At 48.4% G+C, this 25,262-nt stretch overlaps 2 protein-coding genes, 1 long non-coding RNA gene and 1 pseudogene across 4 annotated transcripts in view; 2 read left to right on the plus strand and 2 right to left on the minus strand.

Annotated features, from left to right (window-relative positions):
• The window catches only part of LOC308611648 (centrosomal protein of 78 kDa-like), a 400,758-nt pseudogene that overhangs the window by 295,261 nt on the left and 80,235 nt on the right, over positions 1-25,262 (minus strand). The window lies entirely within an intron of this gene.
• The window catches only part of LOC308611638, an 87,569-nt gene that overhangs the window by 7,479 nt on the left and 54,828 nt on the right, over positions 1-25,262 (minus strand). Inside the window, exon 4 of the long non-coding RNA XR_014014992.1 lies at positions 1,370-1,515. This is a non-coding gene — a long non-coding RNA (uncharacterized lncRNA). The remainder of the gene's footprint in view (positions 1-1,369; positions 1,516-25,262) is intronic.
• Positions 9,234-11,425, plus strand: LOC308611647 (NUT family member 2G-like; the record flags this gene model as incomplete). The annotated part of the gene is made up of 2 exons (XM_081260352.1): positions 9,234-10,338; positions 11,293-11,425. Exons 1-2 carry the CDS (start codon positions 9,653-9,655, stop codon positions 11,423-11,425), a joined length of 819 nt encoding a protein of 272 aa, XP_081116478.1. The 5' UTR covers positions 9,234-9,652.
• LOC308611632 (NUT family member 2G-like) lies at positions 13,866-15,251 on the plus strand. Its single transcript, XM_081260344.1, has 2 exons — positions 13,866-13,900; positions 14,421-15,251. Exon 2 carries the CDS (start codon positions 14,496-14,498, stop codon positions 15,210-15,212), a length of 717 nt encoding a protein of 238 aa, XP_081116470.1. The 5' UTR covers positions 13,866-13,900; positions 14,421-14,495; the 3' UTR covers positions 15,213-15,251.

Raw genomic sequence — 25,262 nt, forward strand, 5'->3', positions numbered from 1 at the left:
CCTTGGACTGAGGAAAAAGATCCAAACGGCAAATCCCAAGGAAGGGGGACTGCAAACTGATTCCAAACAAAACGGAGAACTATAGCCACCACCAACAGCTCCAAGCATGGGAACTGGGGGCTGATGCCAAACAGATGGGCAAGTGCAGACTACACTGTCAGCAGTGCCCAGTGTGGAATCCAGGGAACAAAATTAGGGGCTATGGTTTACCACTCAAAAAATATACTGGCAATAACCAAGAGATGTTACTGTGTCCTGGGAATTTCCATCTGAAAGGCTAGGGGTTTGGCCTCAAGGAGAATCCTCTACCAGCCAAACTGACCTGCCCTGTAAAGGAAAGCCAGTTAGATTGGGAGCACAAACGCAAAGAGAATGGAGCTCAAACCAAGAGGAGCTTACCAACAACCTTCAGGAATGGCAAGAAAGACAGTGAACTCAAAGGAGTTGTGGGCACCACACCTGTTCCTCCTTGTCCCAAATGTTATCAGAAATTTGCTTCAGATCCCATCACTGCCACCAATATATTTACCTTTTTCTTTTTAAAAAGATAAGCATTGAATCATAAAATCATCTTGTTAGCAGTAGCAATCATAAGAGTGGATTTTAGAAAAGTGCACATACATATTTTTATACAGAACATTTCTGGAGGGATACATATTAAACTGTTAGTGGCCACCTCTGCATGCCCCCAATGTATTAAAAAACAAAATTTAACTGAGTAAATTGGAAGATTTACTTTGAATTTTGAATAAATTGGCCTTATTAAACGATTCATGAATCAGGCAGCATCTCATCTGATAGAAAGGGAGATACTCCAACGGGTTACACAACATGGAAGGCTTTCTTTTTTTTTGGCCATGCCACGTGGCATGTGGAAATCTTAGTTCCCCGACCAGGGATCGAACCCATGCCCCGTGCATTGGAAGCGCGGAGTCTTGGCTGCTGGACCACCAGGGAAGTCCCAGAAGACTTGTATAGTAAGGAGGGTGGGACAAGGAAAGAAAGTCATCATCAAGGGAAAAAATGAAAGTTCACTGGAGGAAAGTAAAACTTCAGGTGACAACGGCGTCTCATTGGCTAAACTGCGGAATTTTCTATTAGCTATTTCTATTTTCTATTTCTTGTTGCTGGCCAGGAAGGAAGTCTTCCCTCCTCCAGCTGGGGTAGTAAAGTGGTTGCACGTCCTCTTTGGGGTCAGTAAATGACCTCTTCCTGTTGGGGTAATTGATGATGAGTGGCACGGCATGAGAGCTCCCTCTACGGGCCTTCCAGACTCCAATTCTAGTGCAGCTTTCCTTTTGTTAACATTCACAGCATGTTTTATTGGCAGGAGGAGTCACAATGAGGGAGAAAAGGCCACAAGACTCACCATAAAGAAGGCTCAGAAATGCTTGGGTGGGTCCAAGGCAGGCACAAGGTGGCTGTGGGGTCAGCTGGTGGCTACAACGATCACATGGTTCCCTCTGATGGGTTTGCAGCTCGATGTGGAAGAGTGAATAAAAGGGTCAGTTCATCCTATCAGAGAAACATGAAACTGAGATAAGCTTCCCACTGCTAGAAGCATCTTGAGCCTTCAGAAAAGAACAGAGAACATGTCTAAAGGGTTTGGGAACATCAGAGCCACATCTCCTCAGAGTGGGACTCCCCAGGCTCTCCAGGTCTCAGTCCCCAACTCTCCCTCAGTGACAAAGCCTCCCTACCTCTGTCCTTGTCAGCTCAGTGATCCCTAGAGGTCCTGCCTATCCGTGAGGACTTAGGTTTCCATGAGACAGGTTGGTTGAGACCTAGTGATACAGTTGACCAGCCTGATATGCAACAGTTCCCACCACCCTGGGGCAGTTGGGCTCAGGGACACATGGCTCTGGACCCCATGTGGAGGGTGTCCTTGCACGTCCGCTGTGCCACAGAAGAGCCAGTAATGCCTGTAGCTGCCCAACTGATTCTCAGGGGGTTTTCCTGGGAGAGCCCTTGGTCATCTGACCTCCTATCCAGGAAGCCCCATGACTTTCTGATTGCTGCCTGTCATGCCAACAACACACCTGTGAAGGTTCTGCTCTGCATGGCCATCTGTCCGCCAGGCGCCCCCTTCTAGGGACCCAGATGCTAGGACCACACAAATGCTGAAGGAGTGTCCACCTGCCTAAGGTACAGACACCCCTGTATCCATCTGCATGATTTCTACTGGGAATCAACAACATTTGTGGGGATTCTCTGGCCCTAAAGAACAGACCAACCTGATAGGAGCAATGCAATGATTCACAATTACCAGGGTCAATGCACATATACAAGGGCCCATAGCCCCAGATGCCCCACTCACAATTCACATGAGGGTCCCATACGTACCCACCGATGCCCAAATATTCTTGCTTCATACATACACAATCCAAACATGCACATCAGTGGTACGCTGCTAAGTGCTTGATAAAAAGCTCTCCGAGAAAGGCGGGAAAGACTTCCCTTATGGTATCTACATGGTATAAATATTCCCAGCAGGACCAATTTCAAGCTACCCACCTGACATCACTAAACACACAGCTGGGAAGAGATATGCACCATTGACTCTCCCAAGACAGTATGAACCAGTTCCAGCACATCCCATAACTTTTCCTGTGAATATGTGCACAGAATCCACTTACACCCCAAGGAGAACTCTCAACTCCCACCACAGATATATAACCAAAAGGACACCACATACACATTTGTGTTTGTACATAGATATATAGATATATATATCTCCTGAACACACACCCTCACCCTGAATAAATACACAAACAGACCACCTCTTACTACCTAAATTTTTACAGATGAAACCTTACTCACCCTGAATATTCACATTCCACTCTCACAACTATATATACACACACAACATGGGCCTGAAAACAAACATGTGCAACCAATATGCCATCCAGATGTACACACTGAGTACCTAAGCACACAGGGTCACCAAGTACACAACTGTCTCATGTGCAACCCAACAAAAGACCCATGTGCAATCCCACAGCCCTAAAATACATAGACTGCAGGACTCCTGCACACACACAGAACCCACACAGCCTACTGGTGTCCAAACACACAAACTAAACTCTCACGTCCCACAGAATACATACCCCAGAAGCCCCAGGAACTCAAACACACACACAGACACAAATAATCTATACTTATCAAATACAGCTGACCCTTGAACAGCTTGGGGGTTAGGGCGCCAACCCTCCATGCAGTGGCTCTGCATCCATGGATCCTGTAGTAGTCCTGTAGTAGTTACTGAAAAAGAAATCCACTATAAGTGGACCCGTGTGGTTCAAACCCATGTTGTTCAAGGGTCAACTGTCCATATAAGTCCACCTCACTAATACTGAGAACACACATACAAGCAACACCACTAAATTCTTCAGGCATTACATTTTGAAATAGACACATAGAGGACTCGAAGCCTCCTGCTACACTCACAAATCACAAATACACACATCCACAAACTACTCATGAGTATACACCCCAAATGCTCAGACACACTCAAAACAGAAAAACACCGACAACCTCTGCAGTCTTACTAAGATACATACACAATTCTCACACACCTATGGACAAACACATGCAAATATTCCTAACCCCTGAACATATGGATCCCCTCCCAAACACTATACATTATGCTACCTCTCCAGAATACAAGCTCCCCACCACTACTCCAACATACAAACTGTATATGTGTGTGTGTGTGTATATATACATTTCTACCCTCACCCTGAATATATAGACAGACCACCTCTTACTCCTACCAAACACATGTATAAACACCCTAGCGTTCTCCAAAGAAATACACTTTGAATACTCCTAACAACTCCATACCTTATGAACAAACTCTGATAATGCATGCACCTGATGATGGACACGCACACGGATTAGAATACACAAGTAAGATACATGGAAATATCTCCAGCAAACCATTTATGAAACAACTTCCATATATCAAATTATCCCTAGCTATCAGGAGCCAGCTCACACATATGCAAGTACTAACAAATACCCGTATCACATATTTCTAATACATACAAATGCAATTGTCCATCTTCCCTGTAGAAACATAGAACCCCACCTCTCTATCAGATACACATATACTCACTTCCCAAAATACATAAGCCTAAGAGGCTCCTACTGAAAATTACAAATGCACAGCCTCAGCAAATATTCCTCCAAGTGGCCATGCCCCTTGAATACACACACAAACTCATTTAACACACAACTCTCCACAAGTCCCAAATAGAACCACGATTACCCAGTACACTACAAATAGACAATAATGTCACCCTATACGCCCTTTGTTCCAAATACACATACAGTACCACACTACTGGCGTATACATAACCCCATATTCCCAACCTCTCACACAGAATGAACTCTGCCATCTTGCAGAATACAGGATCATACAAACACAACATACCTACACATTCAACATCCACCAGCCCCATAAAATAGTCACAGACTTGCCCTCTACACATCCAAATATACATACACAGCTCCCGAAAATGCACACCCACAAACACCCCATAACCATACAACATGCCCTGAATACACAAATGATCAGCCTACATTCCCCAAATATACAAAATTAACAGACTGGACACCCAAAGTAATATACACCACTACTTTTCCTGACATGGCCCTTAAGCATATGCAGATAATCCTTCCAAATCCACCCTTACACACACACAAATCCCCAAATTCAGGGGTGAAAAAAACACATGTAAACATATTCCCCAAACACCAAATTACAAACACCTAACCACCAACTCCTTGAGTATGCCTGCGTCACATCTCAACACCCTCCAAATACAACACTCTTACACACTCTCACAAAAACACAGGCATGACCTCCCTTCAAACACAAATATCCACGGACAAAACCAACCCACACATTTGACTACCTATCAGATTCCCACCAACCAATTAAGTATGTACAGACCCCATCTATGCTTGCAAATCAATCATGATTTGACACCAGACTACAAATACATGTTTATTACCACATTCAGCAAAGTTGCTCGCATCACCGACAAAAGAATGCAGTTTGAACCTAAGCGTTGACTGATGTTTTTATGATAAGAAGGAAGACACTAGTGAAACGATGAGTGTGTTCCTTCCATCTTCACTCATTTTCCAATCACCTGAGCTACACCTTCGGAACCAGATGAGGGTTTTCAACTCGCAAGAACTTCCCTCTAGCTTTTGTACTCTTCACAACGTGCAGACTAGAACGGCACCTGTTTAATAGCTCGCACACACTATTTAGCCACCACTGTAGGCCCCGCAATCACTGAACCCTTCATGCAGCCGGATCCCCAGTGGTGCCGATAATCCTGGGGTAAACATCTCAAGGGAATCGAGCTCTATGGGGGCGTGAATCCACATTGTGGGGAGTCTCCTTACATGGACAAGGGCACAAATAACCCACAGGGTGAACAACAGTGCAGAGCGGTGACACCTGAGGGGTGAAAAGTCCCCGTACCCCTTACCTCAGGATTCCTAGAATTGACTCTACAGGCCGCCATGGCAGGCCCCTCCCCCGCCGGACAGCCATTGGGGCCCCACCCTCCGCGCTCGCGCATGCGCTCCTGTCTTCCGGAGCAAACTGCCCCAGCAGACGCCGGGAGCTGTTGGAGGACGGTGGTCCGCGTGCCCGAGAGCCCCGCCCCAGTGGGCATGCACAGGCCTGCGCGGGCGTGCAGGCGCAGGGTGCGCGGGCCTAGGAGGTCTCTGCAGGAGAGGACAGAAATGGAGGGTCGGGCAAGCTGCGGAACTTCTCTGGCGACGCTCCTCGCTGGGAACCTTCGTGACGGTCTCTTCTTAAAACCAGCTCTTGTGAAATGTGCACTCGTGAGTTTTATATTGCACTCGTGAAACCCATGCACTTAGCTACAAAGAGTTCTGGAGAGCTCCGCTGTAAGCACAGTAGCCTCAAATTGGGGCAAGTACTTTCATGCCCTTTGGACTGCCGTTCCTTGGTTCTTGTTAATGCCTTTCAAAAAACAGTAGGTCCTTTTTCCTAGCACACCTGAAGTTTCCGTTAAAGAACAATGCTAGCAAAGAATTTCAGACCTGGGAAACACTCTTAAGATACTGTCTCCTGACTCCGTTCCTAGAGTTTTTCCAACGCATTTACTCTACTAGAATATTTTTTCTCCGTGTTCACAGGTGTTTCCTTTGTACGGTTTTGGGGTTTTTTTTAAAATAATTTTGAGAAAGAGTTGACAATCTGGGCCAATTTCAACAGGTAGTATGGGAACAATTTTATTTTCCCTCCCTCCTTTTTTATAATATCTTGCAGAATTTCAGTTGACAATAAAACAACAACAACAAAAATAGTAGCGGGATCAACTTACTGACCTGACTTTGTAATACTTCCCAAAGAAACTTCAATCATCAGATCCGCTTTCTGGTCAAATGCAAGATTAGAGCATTTCTCACTCAACAGGATGCCTCTGAAGACCCCTCACATGTAACAGCACTAAGCGCCTCCAAGTGCAGACTTGAAAACTCCACAAGACACAAACATGGTATCTCTTCGTTTCTTTAATGTTTCGTGATTGAGTGGAAGATGAACTGTCTTCTGAGGCTTGTGATGCATGTCCAGAGATGTTTTTTCTCAGTAGTCAATGCCCGCCCCCACCTTCTGTGCAGGAATAGTCAGAGATCATGATCCAAAGGACTTTTAGATACTCCCTTCTGTGACTGGTCTTCCCAAGTTACATTTGGGCTAATTTGATTATCTCTGTCTGTGGGGTGTAGGATTTTGAAGTATTACAAAAGTGATTGCAGTATTGGGACTGGCTAATTTTTGCACAGTGCAATTTTTGTATCAGTGGCCTTGAGAAGAGTCCTTCAAATACTGTATCAGAATTATGAGTGAGAATCTTGTAAATAATTGGTTGAATGACTGAACAAAGGGAGGAAGCAACAAGGAAGCCTGCCTTTCTCGAGTGCCTGGGTACAATATTTTGCCTCACCATTCCTCTAGTATGAAGTTATTGGTTGCAAATCATACAAGTTTTCCTTCATTATAAAAGCTCCAGGGCTTCCCTGGTGGCGCAGTGGTTGAGAGTCCGCCTGCCGATGCAGGGGACACGGGTTCGTGCCCCGGTCTGGGAAGATCCCCCATGCCGCGGAGCAGCTGGGACCGTGAGCCATGGCCGCTGAGCCTGCGCGCCCGGAGCCTGTGCTCCGCAACGGGAGAGGCCACAACAGTGAGAGGCCCGCGTACCGCAAAAAAAAAAAAAAAACCTAGGTTGATGGATAAAGACGTGAAAGGAACGGACTGTCATGCTCAACCTCGGTGCCGTGAATCAAAACAACAGTTTATAAACTGCCTAAAGAGGCACACGCCAATTGTGTTGCCACTGTGGGAGGTGGAAGGAACTTCCGGTTCTTGCCTACCTGCCAGAGCCCTCGTGGAATGTCCCCCCAGCGCACGCCACCCCACCCCGACCCACGTGCCCTCTGCCCCTCCCCCACCGCAGAACGGTTCAGCCCGCATTTTCCGGTTTACTTTCAAACGTGTCCCTCGTTGACTTGGATCCCGAGCGTTTGCTGAAGCAGGTCGCTCTCTGGCTCCTGGTCTTGACTTTTCTCATTGAGGCTACCAGGCAGCAGTAGTCCGTGCCCAAGCCTGCAGGATGGCTTCAATAGGAGGTAAGCCTATAGGCTGGGGGTGTGTTCTCAGAGACCCTGCCATCCTCACATCCTTCAGGTTCACACGTTACACTTAACTGTGGGCACCTAGTTGGACTGAAGTAGAGGGAGAAGAGAGCACTGGACGCACAAGGACATTTCACCTGGGGAGACTGGGGAGCCTGAAGAAACCTGAGACTGCCCTGGGGAGGAGGGGTCGTTGGAGGTGGATCCAGAGGAATTGCCCTGGCTATGGAGAAAGGATGGCAGCAGACAGTCTGATTCTTTCTAGAAGGGAGACAAGCCACTTTGAAACGTGTGTGTAAGGATGTGTGTGATGTCCTGGTGGTGACACAGGGAGGGTCATGAGGAAAGCCTAGAGCTGTATTGTGTTCCTGAGGCACCTGAAGCTTGCCTCACCATATCTTTCAAAGGGATTTGAACAGGAGCATACTGTATCTCAGGGGGCTGTGGGGAGAGATGGTCTTGGTGAGAAAACTATTCAATGGGGCTGTGTGTGGCCACACCTGCAGTGAAGTGTCCTCTCCGAGAGCTAGGCAGGGGGTTACTCTAACTGCCGCAGCCCACACCTCGTCCACTCCTCCCAGCCCAGAGCTCACTTGTCAGTTCAGGTAACTGTTGCCTTGGATTCAACAGGGGATGGGCAACCATTACGAGTAACTTCAGCCAAGAGAGGGCTCAGGTTCCTGAGTTGCTCTTAATTGTTCTTCCTTTTGTGGAATGGCAGTACTTCAGACCTACTTCATCTTGTCCAGTATCTCATGGTGGACCCTCAGGCTGCCTTGAGAGGAAGAGTTTGTTCCTATTTCAGGTCACTCCTTCATGGACAGGGAACAGATGTGGAGTGGGGTTGTTTCGGGTGGAATGTCTATGAAGCCTGCTTCCTCTTTTAAAGGGGGAAGGAGTGTAGCCCAGGATCAGGAAGATGATCTTCTGTGTTACTATTAAACGTCCTATGACATCTGTTCTGGTGAGTTAGGTGCACCGTGGTGTGTACCTTGTTCTCCTGAACAGGGATGTGTTTCAGACAACTTGATCGCCATGGCATCTGGCTTATGCCTGCATCTCAGATTGTCTCTCCGTTATTGGGAGCTGGAAGGGGAAGGACCACAGGCAGTCTATACTCCCACGACCAATGTAACATGACAATTCCCTGGCCCTTGTTTAATCCTCTGCAGCCATCACTGGCTGTGAAATGACCGAATCTAAGGGACACGTGCCTACTTCTCAGACCACCCCAAGCCCCTAGGAACAGAACTCCTGACTGATGACAGTAACTCTGGGCACTGGGGAAGGGGTGGCAGGACCTGACCCATGTTACGTATCTGCTGTGGGTTGTTCGGAGATGCAGGTGCTTTCTGGGCCAGTGTCATGGGTTTGTATCAGGATTCCATTAGAGATATTTTCCAGCATTTTGTTTTGTTTTGTGAGGCTAGGAAAGAAAGAGGGGATTTATACTGAGCATCAGGAAAAGGAGGACTGAGGAGGAGGTGGGGCCCTAATATTTTACACAGTGCCTGTCCACAAAGGGCCTTTGGGGGCCTAGAACTTACCTTGCAGAAGGCCCCACCTGCTAGTACGCCGGCTGAGGGGCATTTCTCACAGAGCGGATGTCCACACAGCTCCAGGTCTTGGGAGACAGCCTGTGAGGCTTAGGTGCCAGGGTGTGCCTTAGGGAGGCTCTCCAAGTGAGTGCTTGCTGAGGCAATTTCTTCTCGGCAGGCAGGGGTCAGGGAGCTTGGTGGATGGGCGTGGGGTCACCAGTGGAATAATTCTCAACTGGAAGTCAGGGCATGAAAATCACTTGAAGACATTTGCACGCTGCAGTTTCCCTTGTCCAAGAGTCTCTCATCTGTGGAGATTTACACTCTGATGCCGCAGAAAGCCTCAGTCCCACTTGCCCATTCTCCTCCTCCATTCACTCCTTTCCTTTGCCTCAACAGCATCTGCAGTGCTGGGAACGGATGTCACCATGAACCCCGGTGCCTCCTTGTCTACTTTCACGGCAGTGTCCTTTCCTCCACCCATTCCTGGCGCCCAGCACTGGCCACCCTGGGAGCAGCACCTGCCACCTCTCATCACCCCCGCATTCCCTCCTGGCAGCAGCCTGCGGCTGCCAGCTTTCCCCAGGATGCCTTTGGTGGCTAATGGTGGCTGTGGCCCCAGTGCCCCTGGGGCTTGCAACTTCACTGTACAAGTCAGGTCACAAGGGAGGCCAGTGCAGGCCCCCCAGACTCAGACCTTTATCGTTCCTCAGGGCCCCCTCAACTGGAGCGCTCCAGGGGCCCTCAGCGGGAGTGCTGCATGTCCTGCACCCATATTCTTAGCAACCCCTGCGATGGAGACCATTGTGACTGCTCCAGCTGTTGGAGTTACTCAGGCTGGCAAGCGAGGCTGGACCCCAGGCTTTCCTCCTCAAGCTCCACCACCAGCTGCCCAGATGGCCCCTAACATTCGCCCAGTGAACTCTGGGCCATGGCCACATGGCACTTCCAGGGAGGGCAGCCTGGACACCAACCAGCCCTATGCCTCGCAGGAGGACTGCTCTAACCACCAGAGCGTGTACAGTAACTTCCGACGGTGGCAGCGCCTCAAGCCACTGGCCCGGAGACACCTTCCCCAGAGTCCTGATGCAGAAGCTCTTTCCTGCTTTCTCATGTGAGTGAACGCTCAGGGGGTCATGAGCTTATCGGAGCTCTTAGATAAAGAGGAACTGGGGATGGACTCGCAGGTTAGGTTTCTTACTGGAAGCGAGGTGTGAGGGCGATGTCCACACCAGGAGAAGGCACACTGTCAGTCATACGGGCGAGCCTGCCAGTCCATGACATCATGACTGAAATGTGCCTTATCTCAACTGACCCCACCCCCCTGTGAGTCTAGCCAGCTTGCTCTTCCATGATTCTCCTGGTAATACGGCCTGAAGACTTGCAGTCAGAGAGGGTCGTGGTGTAAGTTGAGGAGCCAAGGAGTGGATGCCACACTCTCCTGTGCTGACGTCTCCTTTCATACAGCACTTGAGTGTACGTGGCCGGGGGAGGTCACTTCGGAGAAGGGGGAGGAGCGCGGGGCCCAGGAGAGCGCTTCATGCACGCCTCGACTTTGTTGATGTGGAGAATTCCACTAGGAACAGGGTGATGGGAGAGCTCTCCTAAGGGCATGGGCTCTCTCCCACTAGAGTTGTGAGCCTGGCAGGCATTTCCATCCTAAACCTGCGGTCCCTCGTAAAAAGGGGACAATCACACTTCACCTTCAGAGGACCGTGCAGAAGACTCCTTGGGCTAATCTATGAAGTGTGAGCAGATTGCCTGGCACATGCCACGCCTCATTGATGATGGTGATTTTTATTATGAAAAGGCAGCCTTGAAGAGGAAAAGAGCTCCCCAAGGCACAGTGTCCCAGCTCTAGCCTGGGAGTGGATGGTCATCCTCGAGTGAGTGTGAGGCGGTGACAGCCGTAGCCGGGAAGGCTTGTCTCTGCTCTCCCAGACACCTGCCTCTCACTCTCCTGTTGCTCAGTCATGCTGTGTTGAGTGATGTGTGGTCCACATTGGTGGGTGGGGTCAGGCAGGTGGGGGCTGGGCTGGGCACAGAGACTAACCCCGAGTGCTTACAGCCCAGCGCTTCGATCCCTGGCCCGCCTGAAGCCCACCATGACACTGGAGGAGGGACTGTGCAGGGCCGTGCAGGAATGGCAGCACATTAGCAACTCTGACCGGATGATCTACTACGAGATGGCGCAAAAGTGAGTCAGCGTCCTGGGCCCAGGGGCTACGTGGAGGGTGAGGCGAGTGGGTGAGGGCAGGGTCTGGCCGTGGGGGTGCTCATCAGAGAGGACAAAGGAGAAGGGCTGTCGCTCGGAACAGGGGGCCCGCAGCCCAGAGGCCCTACAGTCCTCCAGAAACCCCTCCCTCACCTTGAGAGTTTGGGTCTTCTGTCCTTCCTCCACCACGAGCTCTGCCCTCCCCTGAGTTTGACCTACCCTTGCCCTCACATGAAGGTCTCAGGACGGGGCAGGGTGAAGCTGTGAGTCCAGTAGGGGTCCAACTCCGGCCATATGGGCTGGGCTGGGGAAAGAGCTCCACCCACCAGCCTGCTGCTTCCTTAGTGGTGGCTGGCTGGCGGCCACTGACATAGATTTGGGACCCCCTCTCCTCACGAAAAGTGGCCTGAGTGGGTACCCTGGCATCCCTCAAGAGGCTGGGGAAGCCAGCTGTCATCAGCCCAAGGGTCTCTGGCCCTTCCAGTGTTTGCTCCACGGTAATCCCCTTGGCTTAAGAAACAAAACCAAACAAACAAGCACCTCTCAGAGGAAAGGAAGGCCTGTCCTCTAAGCTCAGCATCCACATCGTCCAGCCTCTCCTGAGCCCTGTCTCCAGGTCTACGTTCCAGAACTCTCAGTCCCAACCCAGGGTCCTGGATTTGGGCAAGGACCCCTGTGGGGAACACATGCCTGTTCCAGCCTCTGGCTGTCAGCCCTTCATGTGGCTCTGGATGGGGGGCATGGGGAGGGTGCCCCCTGGGTCAGCCACGTGTCCCGTTGACCTGGTTCAATGCAGCGACCTGGCTCTATGCTGTTGAATGCTCTCCAGTGCTGGTGAGGCAGGAAGGGTCCCAGATCTTGTATCAGTTCCAGGAGCAGCTCTCTGCTGTGGACAGCACCTCACAGGGCCTTGACAGCCCCAAGGCACATCCTCTCCCAATCCCTCATTCTTGGCTGCCTTTGTTGGGCTCCAGAACCCAGGCCATTTTCTCAGGGTGGCCTGTGCCTCCGTCACACCCCAGGTTCATGCAATTTGAGGCAGAGGAGGAGATGCAGATCCAGCAGTTGCGGTGGATGCAGTGCGCGCAGGGCCTGCCTCCTCCAGCCCCACCGAAGCTGGATCCTCGGGGGCCCCCAGCCCCGAAAGTGGGCCTTCAGCCGGCCACCCAGGTTCCCACTGGAGTTGAACGCACAGGTAACAGGGGCCCAGGGTTGGCCACTCTTCCCATGTGGATCATTTTCCTTCAAGACAGGGGCATTGGTCTTTCAAGCAAAACAGCCACCGAGGCGGGGGGTGGGGGGTGGGGTCTCAGATGCCCTTTGTTACTACGGGGTATTGACTTGGTCAATCTTGTAACTTCTCTCACGCCTCCCTGTCAAAGGACTGCACACAAAGTCTGCCTAAGAAGTGGGCTTGATGGGGACACCCCTGGAAAATTGGAGGTTCCCCACTTCCTTATATGTGACTCTCTTAGATGCCCCCTTACCTCCCCCCTCCAACTGTGCATGAAGCTCCAGGTGGTCCTGACCCCCCCACACCCACATCAATGTCCCCCAACAGTGCCCTCACCAGCGTGCGCTCGGTGGTCAGGAGGTGGACCGGGAGCCCCTCACCTTCCTTCCCTTCCTCCTGCTCTGCCGCAGCCTGTGCTCCCAGGATGTCCGGCCCCAGGGCCCAGCCCTCCCGCCCGAAGCCACACGGGTCCCAGCGACCCCCGGAGCCCAAGGCACCCGAGGACATTCCACCTGAGGCTGTGAGGGAGTATATGGACATCATGGAGGCGCTGGTGGGGCCCGTCCACTCAGCCACAGGCGACTCAGATGCAGAATGGGGAGAGGACGGAAATGAGCTGCAGCAGGAAGAGGACGGCACCTACTCGGACCCGGATCTCTTAAGCTATATCGACAAGCTGTGTTCCCAGGAGGACTTTGTCACCAAAGTAGGCTAGGCCTGGAGACTGGGGTCTGCAAGATGCCAGGGCATGGAACTCTCAGCACCCAAGATCTGGGTTCTGCTCAGGCCGTTGGGACTTAAGCTCAGCTCCTTGTTCCTGAGCCTGGTGTTAGGGGAGGTTTACGCAGATGTTTGTGTGTATATGTTTGTGTCTATCTGTGTGTATGCCTTTGTGTCTGTGTTTGTGCCTCTGTATATGTGCTCTTTTGTGTGTGACTGTGTATGTGCATGTTTGCGTGTGTGTATGTGTGTGTGTGTGTGCGCGCTGACCATCCCCGCCTTGTGGAGGAGAGTGGGGTGGGTCTCTGCTTTTCACTTTCCCTCCTGGCCTTCTTGTCTCACAGGCCACTCCTGGCCGAGGATGCTCACAGCCTCTTCTTTCTGTTCTAGGTGGAGGCAGTCATTCACCCTGGACTCCTGGCAGATTTGCTTTCCCCAGACCCACAGCTGGATCTCTTGGCCCTAGAGAAGGAGCTGGAGCAGGAGGAAGGGCTCACCCCCGAAGAAGTGAGACAGGGGAGGGAGAGGGACACTCAGGGAGCCAGGGGACCCCACGGGAGGGGGACCCCAGGTGATCCAGGGGACAGGGGAATCCAGATGACCCAGGGGAGCCAGAGGAGGGAGGGATCCCCGGTAGAACAGGGGACACAAGGGACACTCAGGAAGACCAGGGCACAGAGGGACCCCAGTGAACAGGGGAGAGGTAGGGCCCCAGAACAGGAGGGCCACATAGCGCTGTCCATCCCTCCCCTGCCTGGGACACCTGGCATGGGGAAGGGCCCGTTCTGGGGTGGGTGCAGTGCAGGGTGAAAGGAAGGAGAGGATAGGGAGCCGGGAGGGGAGGGAAGGTCACAAAGCTGGGAATCAGTTGCAGGAGAATGGCCGGACTGCCACAGTGTCTGTATTTGGATTCGAGTCCTGGGGTCGCCCATCCCCTCCTCCCCCACAGGGCCATTGTCCCACTGCCCAGTGCTCCTCCTCTCACACGTGTGTGTGGAGCCGTCACTGTCCTCCTCCCTCCTACCAGCTGGTGCAGAAACGACTCCTGGCCTTGAAAGAGGACGACGGTGTGCGGGCAGCCCTGAGTCACAGTGCACCCGGAATGGCCTCAAGTCCTTCTGAGTCCGACGCCGGCCAAGGTGCCCAGAGGCACGACCAAGACCCCCATCTAGGGGTCAGTGATGAAGCCTGCCCACCAGAGATTGATTCTCAGGCTCTTCATAGGCTCATGCAAACAGACACTGCCCTGTGCAGGCCCGAAGTCTTTGTTCCCTCTGGAGGACGTCAGGAGTTCTCTATATTCCGGCCCGTACGGCTCTCCCCTCCCCAGGGTCAAAGGCGCACCGGCCCTCTACTGAGATCCAGGGATGCGTCTGTTCTCAGAAAGGCCTCTCCTCTTCGGGAGGCCCGAGTGCCCAGGGACGGGTCCAGTGAGAACGAGGAGGTGCTCCAAAGCGTCTTCATCATAGACTCTCAGCATATACTGGTGCCTTTCGGGATGTCCCTCAGTCCTGCGCATGTCTCAGCCCTGGCTTCCTCTGGAGGTTGGGGGGCCCAGAGTGCTCCCCAGTCCCCCTCCTCTCAGAGAAGAGGCCTCAGCCCAGCTCCACCAGCCGCTCCCAAGTCGAGGAAGCGGGCTCTGTGTGGACGCCCAGCCGCTGCTGAGAAGCTGCCCATCCCCGGGGCTGGCCTCGGCGTCTCTGGGAGGCCAGCCTTGGCTCTGGGGCTGGCTCGCCCCTCACAGCTGAGAAAGAGAAAGCGTGACCCGTTTGACACAAAGAAGCGTGGGAAGAGGAGGAAGAAGCACTGCAGCCAGTAGGGTTCAGCTGGGCCGGCCCTCCAGGGCGAGGCCCCAGGGCAGCCCCCTGGGGAGCCTAGGGGCTCCTCCTCCTCCTCCCAGTGCTGATCCTGGATGATGTGGGGGGAAGGGAGCGGGGCAGGACCACCAGGGTGGGGAGGGGGAGCGGGATTGTGGGGGGGTTAGGGAGGTGGGGGAGGTGAGTGTGGCCAGGTGTGGGTGGGAGCAGGACCTTTGGAGTGATGTATGTAAATTGTGAACCAAGATCGTTTTCGTGGGAAATGCTCTCAGGCCACTGTCATCTTGTTGGTGTTGAGCTGCTCCACAGAGAGCGATCCTGAGAGGAAGGAAGGATGAGGGAGGTCACAGGAGCTCTGGGTCTACAGGTGGCCACACCTTTCCTCCACATAGACAAGGACTCCTCAGGCTGCCCCTGGGAACGCACAGCTCTCACTTTCCCCAGGGACCCCCTCATCAGCCCCTTCTCTAACGCCTGCTTGGCTAGGGCCCTTCTGGGGCATCTGTACCGTCTTCTGCATCCCTGAACCTTCTGGGGAGGCAGAGCTGCTCTTGTGCCTTTCAGCCCTCTGGACACTCACCAGTTTCTAGGATGGAGCCTGGAGACGGCCCTTGTCATTATGGAGCTTCTCTCTGCTTTCCTCATGTGGCCAGACGACGGCGCTGGGATGACCCTCCGCTCATCCAGGGTTTCCTGTGTGGGTGGCCTGACCAGAGACGAAAAGTCTTGGCCATGGGGACGGGACTGTCTGCCTCATCGTAGCGGGAGCATCCTCTAGTCCCACTGGGATTATTGCAATGTGGAGAGTGGTGGAGGCAGCTACCTCTTCATCCCAATGAGGATGCAACAAGGGGAATGTGTGTGGGGAGATTCATGGGGCACCCGTTAAAGGTGTGTATAAGGGAAAGGACAGTCGGGCCCCTTTGTGGAACTTGTGGGATCTCTGTGCAGCAGCATCTCGTTCAACTGAGGGAGGAGGACCCACGTGGCTGTGGCTGTGGGGACTGGCGTCCGGGGCCTCCGGGTCTGCAAAGACACCCCAGGGCTACTGTCCCTTCCCTTTGCACCCATGGCTGGACGTGTGTGTGTACTGGTATCAACACTGGTTTGTATCCCCATAGGAAACAGGTCCTCCTAACAAACTATGACCACGTTTCACAAGAACAGCTTGCTCACAGGGGCGGCAGGGGGTGGGAGAGGTGTCTGTGGCCCCAGATCTGAGTGGGAGCTGGGATCCATGCTGAGGAGTGTGGAGGCCTCAGTCACCGTCCTGTGGGTGTCGGCAGAGGCTTCGAATCATCAGAGCAGGGGAACTGACCCCCTCATTAGAGTGAGATGAGCAAACAATGAGGGGCAGGGGGTAGACCCCCGCTGTCTCCCAGAAGTGCCTCCCCTCCCAGTCCGCTTAGCCTCTGTCACAGCCTGTGCTGGCCCACCTCTGAAGCCCCTTCCTCCTAAAGCACTGAGATGCTCTGATCTTTTATGGACCTGCCCTGGGCCTCACCCCCCGTTCCCTGCTGGCCAAAGGCTCTTCTCCTGCTTCTGACTTCTGATTCCTTCCCCAGGACCCAGGCAGGTGTTAGGACAACAGAGATTCCCTGAACATGACCCCTACACCACCAGCATGCAAAACTGGGGCCGCAGGCTTCCACAGGTGGCATGACTCTCTGCTGGACCCTGCAAAGAGCTTGGAGAAGAAAGGGGCTCATGTCTCTCCACCTCCACAGAATCTGTAGGTCAGCCTCACAGGTCCCCCTCTGTCCAGGTGGGCAGCACATATGTGCTCCCAGCCCTCCTTGACCCTTTGTGAAAGAAAGTTTTTGCAGCTTAGTAGTCTGATATTAGGCAAGGTGTCTCAGGGCTTGTTCCTTTTGAAGCCCTACAGGAGAATCTGTTTCCTCTCCCTTTCTGTCTTCTAGAGGCTGCCTGCATTCCTTGGAATTAGTCCCTTCTTCCATCTTCAAAGTGCATCACTTTAATCTCTGCTTCCCTCATCACATGGTCTCTCCAACTCTGACTCTTCCTGTGTCCCTCCTACACAGCTCTTTGTGTTTATATATAGCCCACCCAGAAAATTTAGGATAATCTCTTCATCTCAAGATTTTTTACTTAGTCACAGCTGCAAAGTCCATTTTTCCATACAAGGTAACGTGCACATATTGTCATAGGAGGGGTTAAACACAGACGTGTTGGGGGAACCAGAATTTACCCTACTAGAAGGAATCCACAAGAATACCTACCATCAGCATCCACATGAATAACAGACTATGACCAAGTGGCGTTTATTCCAGGGATGCAAGCCTTGTTCAATGGTAACCACTCACCAGTGTAATCTACCAGATTGAGTCTAAAGAGGAAACACGTACTGTTACACCAGTTAACACAGAACAGACACTGAACGAGATTCAACGCCCCTTCATATTAAAAGTGCTCAGGAAACTAGGAATAGAAGGGCACTACCTCAACCTAATAAAGAGCCTCTACAGAAAACCTACTTCTAACATCACATGAAATGGTGAAAGAATGAATGCTTTTCCCTGAGTTCAAAAACTAGGTTAGAAGGTCCACTCTTATCTTAGTTTTCAACTTAGTACTTTAGATTCTAGTTACTGTAGTACAGCAAGAAAAGGAAAAAAGAGGCATACATATTAGAAAAGAAGAAATATAACTGTCATTCTTTACAGATGACATAATTCTCTACATAGAAAATTCCAAGGAAGGTATAAGTAGACTCATAATAAATTATAATAGCTTGCTTTAGCAGGATCTCAGAATATAAAATCAATACATACACATTAATACACAACATTGATCATATTTCCATATACTAGTAACAAACTGAACGACTGAAAACCAAAATTTAAAACATATTAAATAGGTTCCAGTTCAAGATGGCAACATAGGAAGATCCTGAACCCACCTCCTCCCACAAACACACCAAAGCTACAGCTACATATGGAAAAATTTCCTCTGAAGAAAACTAAAAGATGGTGGAGCAACCCCTTCACATCAGGAAAACCAGAGGGAAACCACATCAAAACAGGTTGGAAAGGCTGAGACACAATTTTGCCATAAACCCCATCCTTGGTGTGGAGACACACAATTAGGAAGGAACTCAAAACCTGGAGCTTCTTCCTGAGAGGTGAAGGGTATGGACCCCACATTGGGCACTCCAAATTTTAAGGCTGGCACCTGAGAGATAGACCCTCAAAACATCTGACTTTGAAGACCAACAAGCCACATTCCATGAGACCCACAGGGCTGTGGTGAACTCAGGAACAGCTCTTAAAGGGCCTGTGCACAGACTCACCTGTCCCAGGGCCAAGTGTAGAAGCAGCCCTTTGAAAAGCACTCTGACTTTTTGGGAAAGAGACTCACTTCCCAATTTTAAAGCATTAATCTGAGGAACAGGGGCCTGCTGGAATACTCCCCAGGGACAGAGGCTGGCGGGTGCCATCTTCCTGCTCTCTCTTTGCCTTGATAAAACTGAAAGGTGCCATCCTTTTTCCCCTTTTTCCTTTCCTGCAGGTGACAGCTTTGTGCTCCAGCCAGCTGGCTCCTTCTTCCCTGCTCTTCCACTGTCTTGCTATATATATATATATTTTTTCTTCTTTTCTTTTTTTTCTTTTCCCTCTTTCCCTTTATTCAAATGGTGTCATCTTTGCACTCTTCCCACCGCCTCACTCAGCCAGTAAGCATCATCTTCACACTTTCCTTCTGATGTGCTCCAGAGAGCCAGAATCTCCAAGACAGGAGATCCCATTTTTGTGGCCTCCACTCAGGGGATGCTCCTTGATCACCTGGCTCTGGAGGCCAGGAGGGATTTCTTTTCTGGGTCCCATGGGACTGTAACAATTGGAGAGACAGTTCTTGGCAGGATACCACCCCCAGGATGTACCACTACACATCAGACTGAGACACAGCCCCAGCCTTTACAAGAAAAAGGCCTATGTGCTAGTAGGGACAAGACTTAAGAGCAGGCTTCAGGTTCAGCACACATCTAGAGGCTATGGATGTGCTCTCGGGGAAGGTAGGCTGGGGGTGCCATCTCTCCACCCTCACTCTGCCTTACTACAGTTCACTGGTATCTCCCAGAATGGAGCTTGTACACTTATCTGAAGCACTGTTTTCTTGTGACTGCTCCCCAGGGAACACCTTCAGATTGCTTGCTTCTGGGGCGCAGCAGGGCTTCCACTTGCAATCTCACAAGACTAAATACATTTGCATTCTTTAAAAGCTGTTACCAAGTTTTCTGGCTTCCTATCAACCTGAATCTAGGTGCTGCCTGAGATCCTCCACTTTGGGTTGCTCATTTGTCTTGGCACACCCTCAACTGCTGGGATGGTGTGCCAGGTCTATTAAAAATAAACTGCTTAGGTCACCCTATGCCAAGCAACTAGCAAGGCAGGAACACAACCCCACCCATTAGCAGAGAGGCTACCTAAAAACATAATAAGGCCATAGGCACCCCAAAACACACCACCAGACGTGGACCTGTCCACCAGAAAGACAAGATCGAGCCTCAACCACCAGAGCACAGGAATTAGTCCCCCCCACCAGGAAGCCTACACAACCTACTGAAACAACCTTAGCCACTGGGGTCAGACACCAAAAACAACGGGAACTACGAATCTGCAGCCGGCAAAAAGGAGACCCCAAACACAGTAACATAAGCAAAATGAGAAGGCAGAAAAACACACAGCAGGTGAAGGAGCAAGATAAACACCTACCAGACCTAACAAATGAAGAGGTAATAGGCAGTCTACCTGAAAAAGAATTCAGAATAATGATAGTAAAGCTGATCCAAGATTCTATTTCCATGATCCATAATCTTGGAAATAGAATAGACAACATGCAAGAAACAGTTAACAAGGACCTAGAAGAACTAAAGATGAATCAAGCATCGATTAAAAACACAATAAATGAAATGAAAAATACTCTAGATGGGATCAATAGCAGAATAACTGAGGCAGAAGAACGGATAAGTGAGGTGGAAGATAAAATAGTGGAAATAACTGATGCAGAGCAAAATAAAGAAAAAAGAATGAAAAGAACAGAGGAGAGTCTCAGAGATCTCTGGGACAACATTAAACGCACCAACATTCGAATTATAGGGGTTCCAGAAGAAGAAGAGAAAAAGAAAGGGACTGAGAAAATATTTGAAGAGATTATAGTTGAAAACTTCCCCAATATGGGAAAGGAAATAGTTAATCAAGTCCAGGAGGCACAGAGAGTCCCATACAGAATAAATCCAAGGAGAAATACACCAAGACACATATTAATCAAACTGTCAAAAATTAAACACAAAGAAATCATATTAAAAGCAGCAAGGCAAAAACAACAAATAACACACAAGGGAATCCCCATCAGGTTAACAGCTGATCTCTCAGCAGAAACCCTACAAGCCAGAAGGGAGTGGCAGGACATAATTAAAGTGATGAAGGAGAGAAACCTGCAACCTAGATTACTCTACCCAGCAAGGATCTCATTCAGATTTGATGGAGAAATTAAAACCTTTACAGACAAGCAAAAGCTGAGAGAGTTCAGCACCACCAAACCAGCTTTACAACAAATGCTAAAGGAACTTCTCTAGGCAAGAAACACAACAGAAGGAATATACCTACAATAACGAACCCAAAGCAATTAAGGAAATGGGAATAGGAACATACATATCAATAATTACCTTAAATGTAAATGGACTAAATGCTCCCACCAAAAGACACAGAGTGGCTGAATGGATACAAAAACAAGACCCATATATATGCTGTCTACAAGAGACCCACTTCAGACCTAGAGACACATACAGATTGAAAGTAAAGGGATGGAAAAAGATATTCCATGCAAATGGAAATCAAAAGAAAGCTGGAGTAGCAATTCTTATATCAGACAAAATAGACTTTAAAATAAAGACTATTAGAAGAGACAAGGAAGGACACTACATAACGATAAAGGGATCGATCCAAGAAGAAGATATAACAATTGTAAATATTTATGCACCCAACATAGGAGCACCTCAATACATAAGGCAAATACTAACAGCCATAAAAGGGGAAATCGACAGTAACACAATCATAGTAGGGGACTTTAACACCCCACTTTCACCAATGGACAGATCATCCAAAATGAAAATAAATAAGGAAACACAAGCTTTAAAGGATACATTAAACGAGATGGACTTAGTTGATATTTATAGGACATTCCATCCAAAAACAACAGAATACACATTTTTCTCAAGTGCTCATGGAACATTCTCCAGGATAGATCATATCTTGGGTCACAAATCAAGCCTCGGTAATTTTAAGAAAATTGAAATTGTATCAAGTATCTTCTCCGACCACAATGCTATGAGACTAGACATCAATTACAGGAAAAGATGTGTAAAAAATACAAACACATGGAGGCTAAACAATACACTACTCAATAACGAAGTGATCACTGAAGAAATCAAAGAGGAAATTAAAAAATACCTAGAAACAAATGACAATGGAGACACGACGACCCAAAACCTATGGGACGCAGCAAAAGCAGTTCTAAGGGGGAAGTTTATAGCAATACAATCCCACCTTAAGAAACAGGAAGCATTTCGAGTAAACAACCTGACCCTGCACCTAAAGCAATTAGAGAAAGAAGAACAAAAATACCCCAAAGCTAGCAGAAGGAAAGAAATCATAAAGATCAGATCAGAAATAAATGAAAAAGAAATGAAGGAAACGATAGCAAAGATCAACCAAACTAAAAGCTGGTTCTTTGAGAAGATAAACAAAATTGACAAACCATTAGCCAGACTCATCAAGAAAAAAAGGGAGAAGACTCAAATCAATAGAATTAGAAATGAAAAAGGAGAAGTAACAACTGACACTGCAGAAATACAAAAGATTATGAGAGATTACTATAAGCAACTCTATTCCAATAAAATGGACAACCTGGAAGAAATGGACACATTCTTAGAAATGCACAACCTGCCAAGACTGACTCAGGAAGAAATAGAAAATATGAATAGACCAATCACAAGCACTGAAATTGAAACTGTGATTAAAAATCTTCCATCAAACAAAAGCCCAGGACCAGATGGCTTCACAGGTGAATTCTATCAAACATTTAGAGAAGAGCTAACACCTATCCTTCTCAAACTCTTCCAAAATATAGCAGAGGGAGGAACACTCCCAAACTCATTCTACGAGGCCGACATCACCTTGATACCAAAACCAGGCAAGGATGTCACAAAGAAAGAAAACTACAGGCCAATATCACTGATGAACATAGATGCAAAAATCCTCAACAAAATACTAGCAAACAGAATCCAAGAGCACATTAAAAGGATCATACACCATGATCAAGTGGGGTTTATCCCAGGAATGCAAGGATTCTTCAATATACGCAAATCAATCAATGTAATACACCATATTAACAAGTTGAAGGAGAAAAACCATATGATCATCTCAATAGATGCAGAGAAAGCTTTCGACAAAATTCAACACCCATTTATGATAAAAACCCTGCAGAAAGTAGGTATAGAGGGATCTTTCCTCAACATAATAAAGGCCATATATGACAAACCCACAGCCAACATTGTCCTCAATGGTGAAAAACTGAAACCATTTCCACTAAGATCAGGAACAAGACAAGGCTGCCCACTCTCACCACTCTTATTCAACATAGTTTTGGAAGTTTTAGCCACAGCAATCAGAGAAGAAAAGGAAATAAAAGGAATCCAAATTGGAAAAGAAGAAGTAAAGCTGTCACTGTTTGCAGATGACATGATACTATACATAGAGAATCCTAAAGATGCTACCGAAAAACTACTAGAGCTAATCAATGAATTTGGTAAAGTAGCAGGATATAAAATTAATGTACAGAAATCTCTGGCATTCCTGTACACTAATGATGAAAAATCTGAAAATGAAATCAAGAAAACACTCCCATTTACCATCGCAACAAAAAGAATAAAATATCTAGGAATAAACCTACCTAAGGAGACAAAAGACCTGTATGCAGAAAACTATAAGACACTGATGAAAGAAATTAAAGATGATACAAATAGATGGAGAGATATACCATGCTCCTGGATTGGAAGAATCAATATTGTGAAAATGACTCTACTACCCAAAGCAATCTACAGATTCAATGCAATCCCTATCAAACTACCAATGGCATTTTTCACAGAACTAGAACAAAAAATTTCAAAATTTGTTTGGAAAAACAAAAGGCCCCGAATAGCTAAAGCAATCTTGAGAATGAAAAACGGAGCTGGAGGAATCAGGCTCCCTGACTTCAGACTATACTACAAAGCTACAGTAATTAAGACAGTCTGGTACTGGCATAAAAACAGAAAGATAGATCAGTGGATCAGGATAGAAAGCCCAGAGATAAACCCACGGACATATGGTCACCTTATCTTTGATAAAGGAGGCAGGAATATACAGTGGAGAAAGGACAGCCTCTTCAATAAGTGGTGCTGGGAAAACTGGACAGGGACATGTAAAAGTTTGAGATTAGATCATTCCCTAGCACCATACACAAAAATAAGCTCAAAATGGATTAAAGACTTAAATGTAAGGCCAGAAACTATCAAACTCTTAGAGGAAAACATAGGTAGAACACTCTATGACATAAATCACAGCAAGATCCTTTTGGACCCACCTCCTAGAGAAATGGAAATAAAAACAAAGATAAACAAATGGGACCTAATGAAACTTCAAAGCTTTTGCACAGCAAAGGAAACCATAAACAAGACCAAAAGACAACCCTCAGAATGGGAGAAAATATTTGCAAATGAAGCAACTGACAAAGGATTAATCTCCAAAATTTATAAACAGCTCATGCAGCTCAATAGCAAAAAAACAGACAACCCAATCCAAAAATGGGCAGAAGACTTAAATAGGCATTTCTCCAAAGAAGATATACAGACTGCCAACAAACACATGAAAGAATGCTCAACATCATTAATCATTAGAGAAATGCAAATCAAAACTACAATGAGATACCATCTCACACCAGTCAGAATGGCCATCATCAAGAAATCTAGAAACAATAAATGCTGGAGAGGGTGTGGAGAAAAGGGAACACTCTTGCACTGCTGGTGGGAATGTGAATTGGTACAGCCACTATGGAGAACGGTATGGAGGTTCCTTAAAAAACTACAAATAGAACTACCATATGACCCAGCAATCCCACTACTGGGCATATACCCTGAGAAAACCATAATTCCAAAAGAGACATGTACCAAAATGTTCATTGCAGCTCTATTCACAATAGCCCGGAGCTGGAAACAACCTAAGTGTCCATCATCGGATGAATGGATAAAGAAGATGTGGCACATATATACAATGGAATATTACTCAGCCATAAAAAGAAACGAAACTGAGCTATTTGTAATGAGGTGGATAGACCTAGAGTCTGTCATACAGAGTGAAGTTAGTCAGAAAGAGAAAGACAAATACCGTATGCTAACACATATATACGGAATTTAAAAAAAAAAATGTCATGAAGAACCTAGGGGCAAAACGGGAATGAAGACGCAGACCTACTTGAGAATGGACTTGAGGATATGGGGAGGGGGAAGGGTGGGCTGTGACAAGGCGAAAGAGAGGCATGGACGTGTATACACTACCAAACGTAAGGTAGATAGATAGTGGGAAGCAGCCGCAGAGCACAGGGAGATCAGCTCGGTGCTTTGTGACCGCCTGGAGGGGTGGGATGGGGAGGGTGGGAGGGAGGGAGATGCATGAGGGAAGGGATGTGGGAACAGATGTATATGTATGACTGATTCACTTTGTTATAAAGCAGAAACTAATTAAAAAAATAAATAAATAAACTTAAAAAAATAATAAAAAAAATAAAAATAAAAAAAAAATAAATAAACTGCTTAGACAATCACAAAGGTTTGAGAGGCAACCAAGAGTAGACGGGGTTAAATGACAAGGTTCATCTGTCACACAGCTCTTCAAGACTGGGAGATGTGGCTATTTCACTTAATGCATAGAAACCAACACAGAGAGTCAAGCAAAATGAAGAAAGGGAGGACTATACTCCAAAAAAAGAACAAAATAAAA

This window comes from Mesoplodon bidens (assembly GCF_964165515.1).
Source record: "Mesoplodon bidens genome assembly, contig: HAP1_SCAFFOLD_118, whole genome shotgun sequence".
In the NCBI taxonomy this organism is placed as follows: Eukaryota; Metazoa; Chordata; class Mammalia; order Artiodactyla; family Ziphiidae; genus Mesoplodon; species Mesoplodon bidens.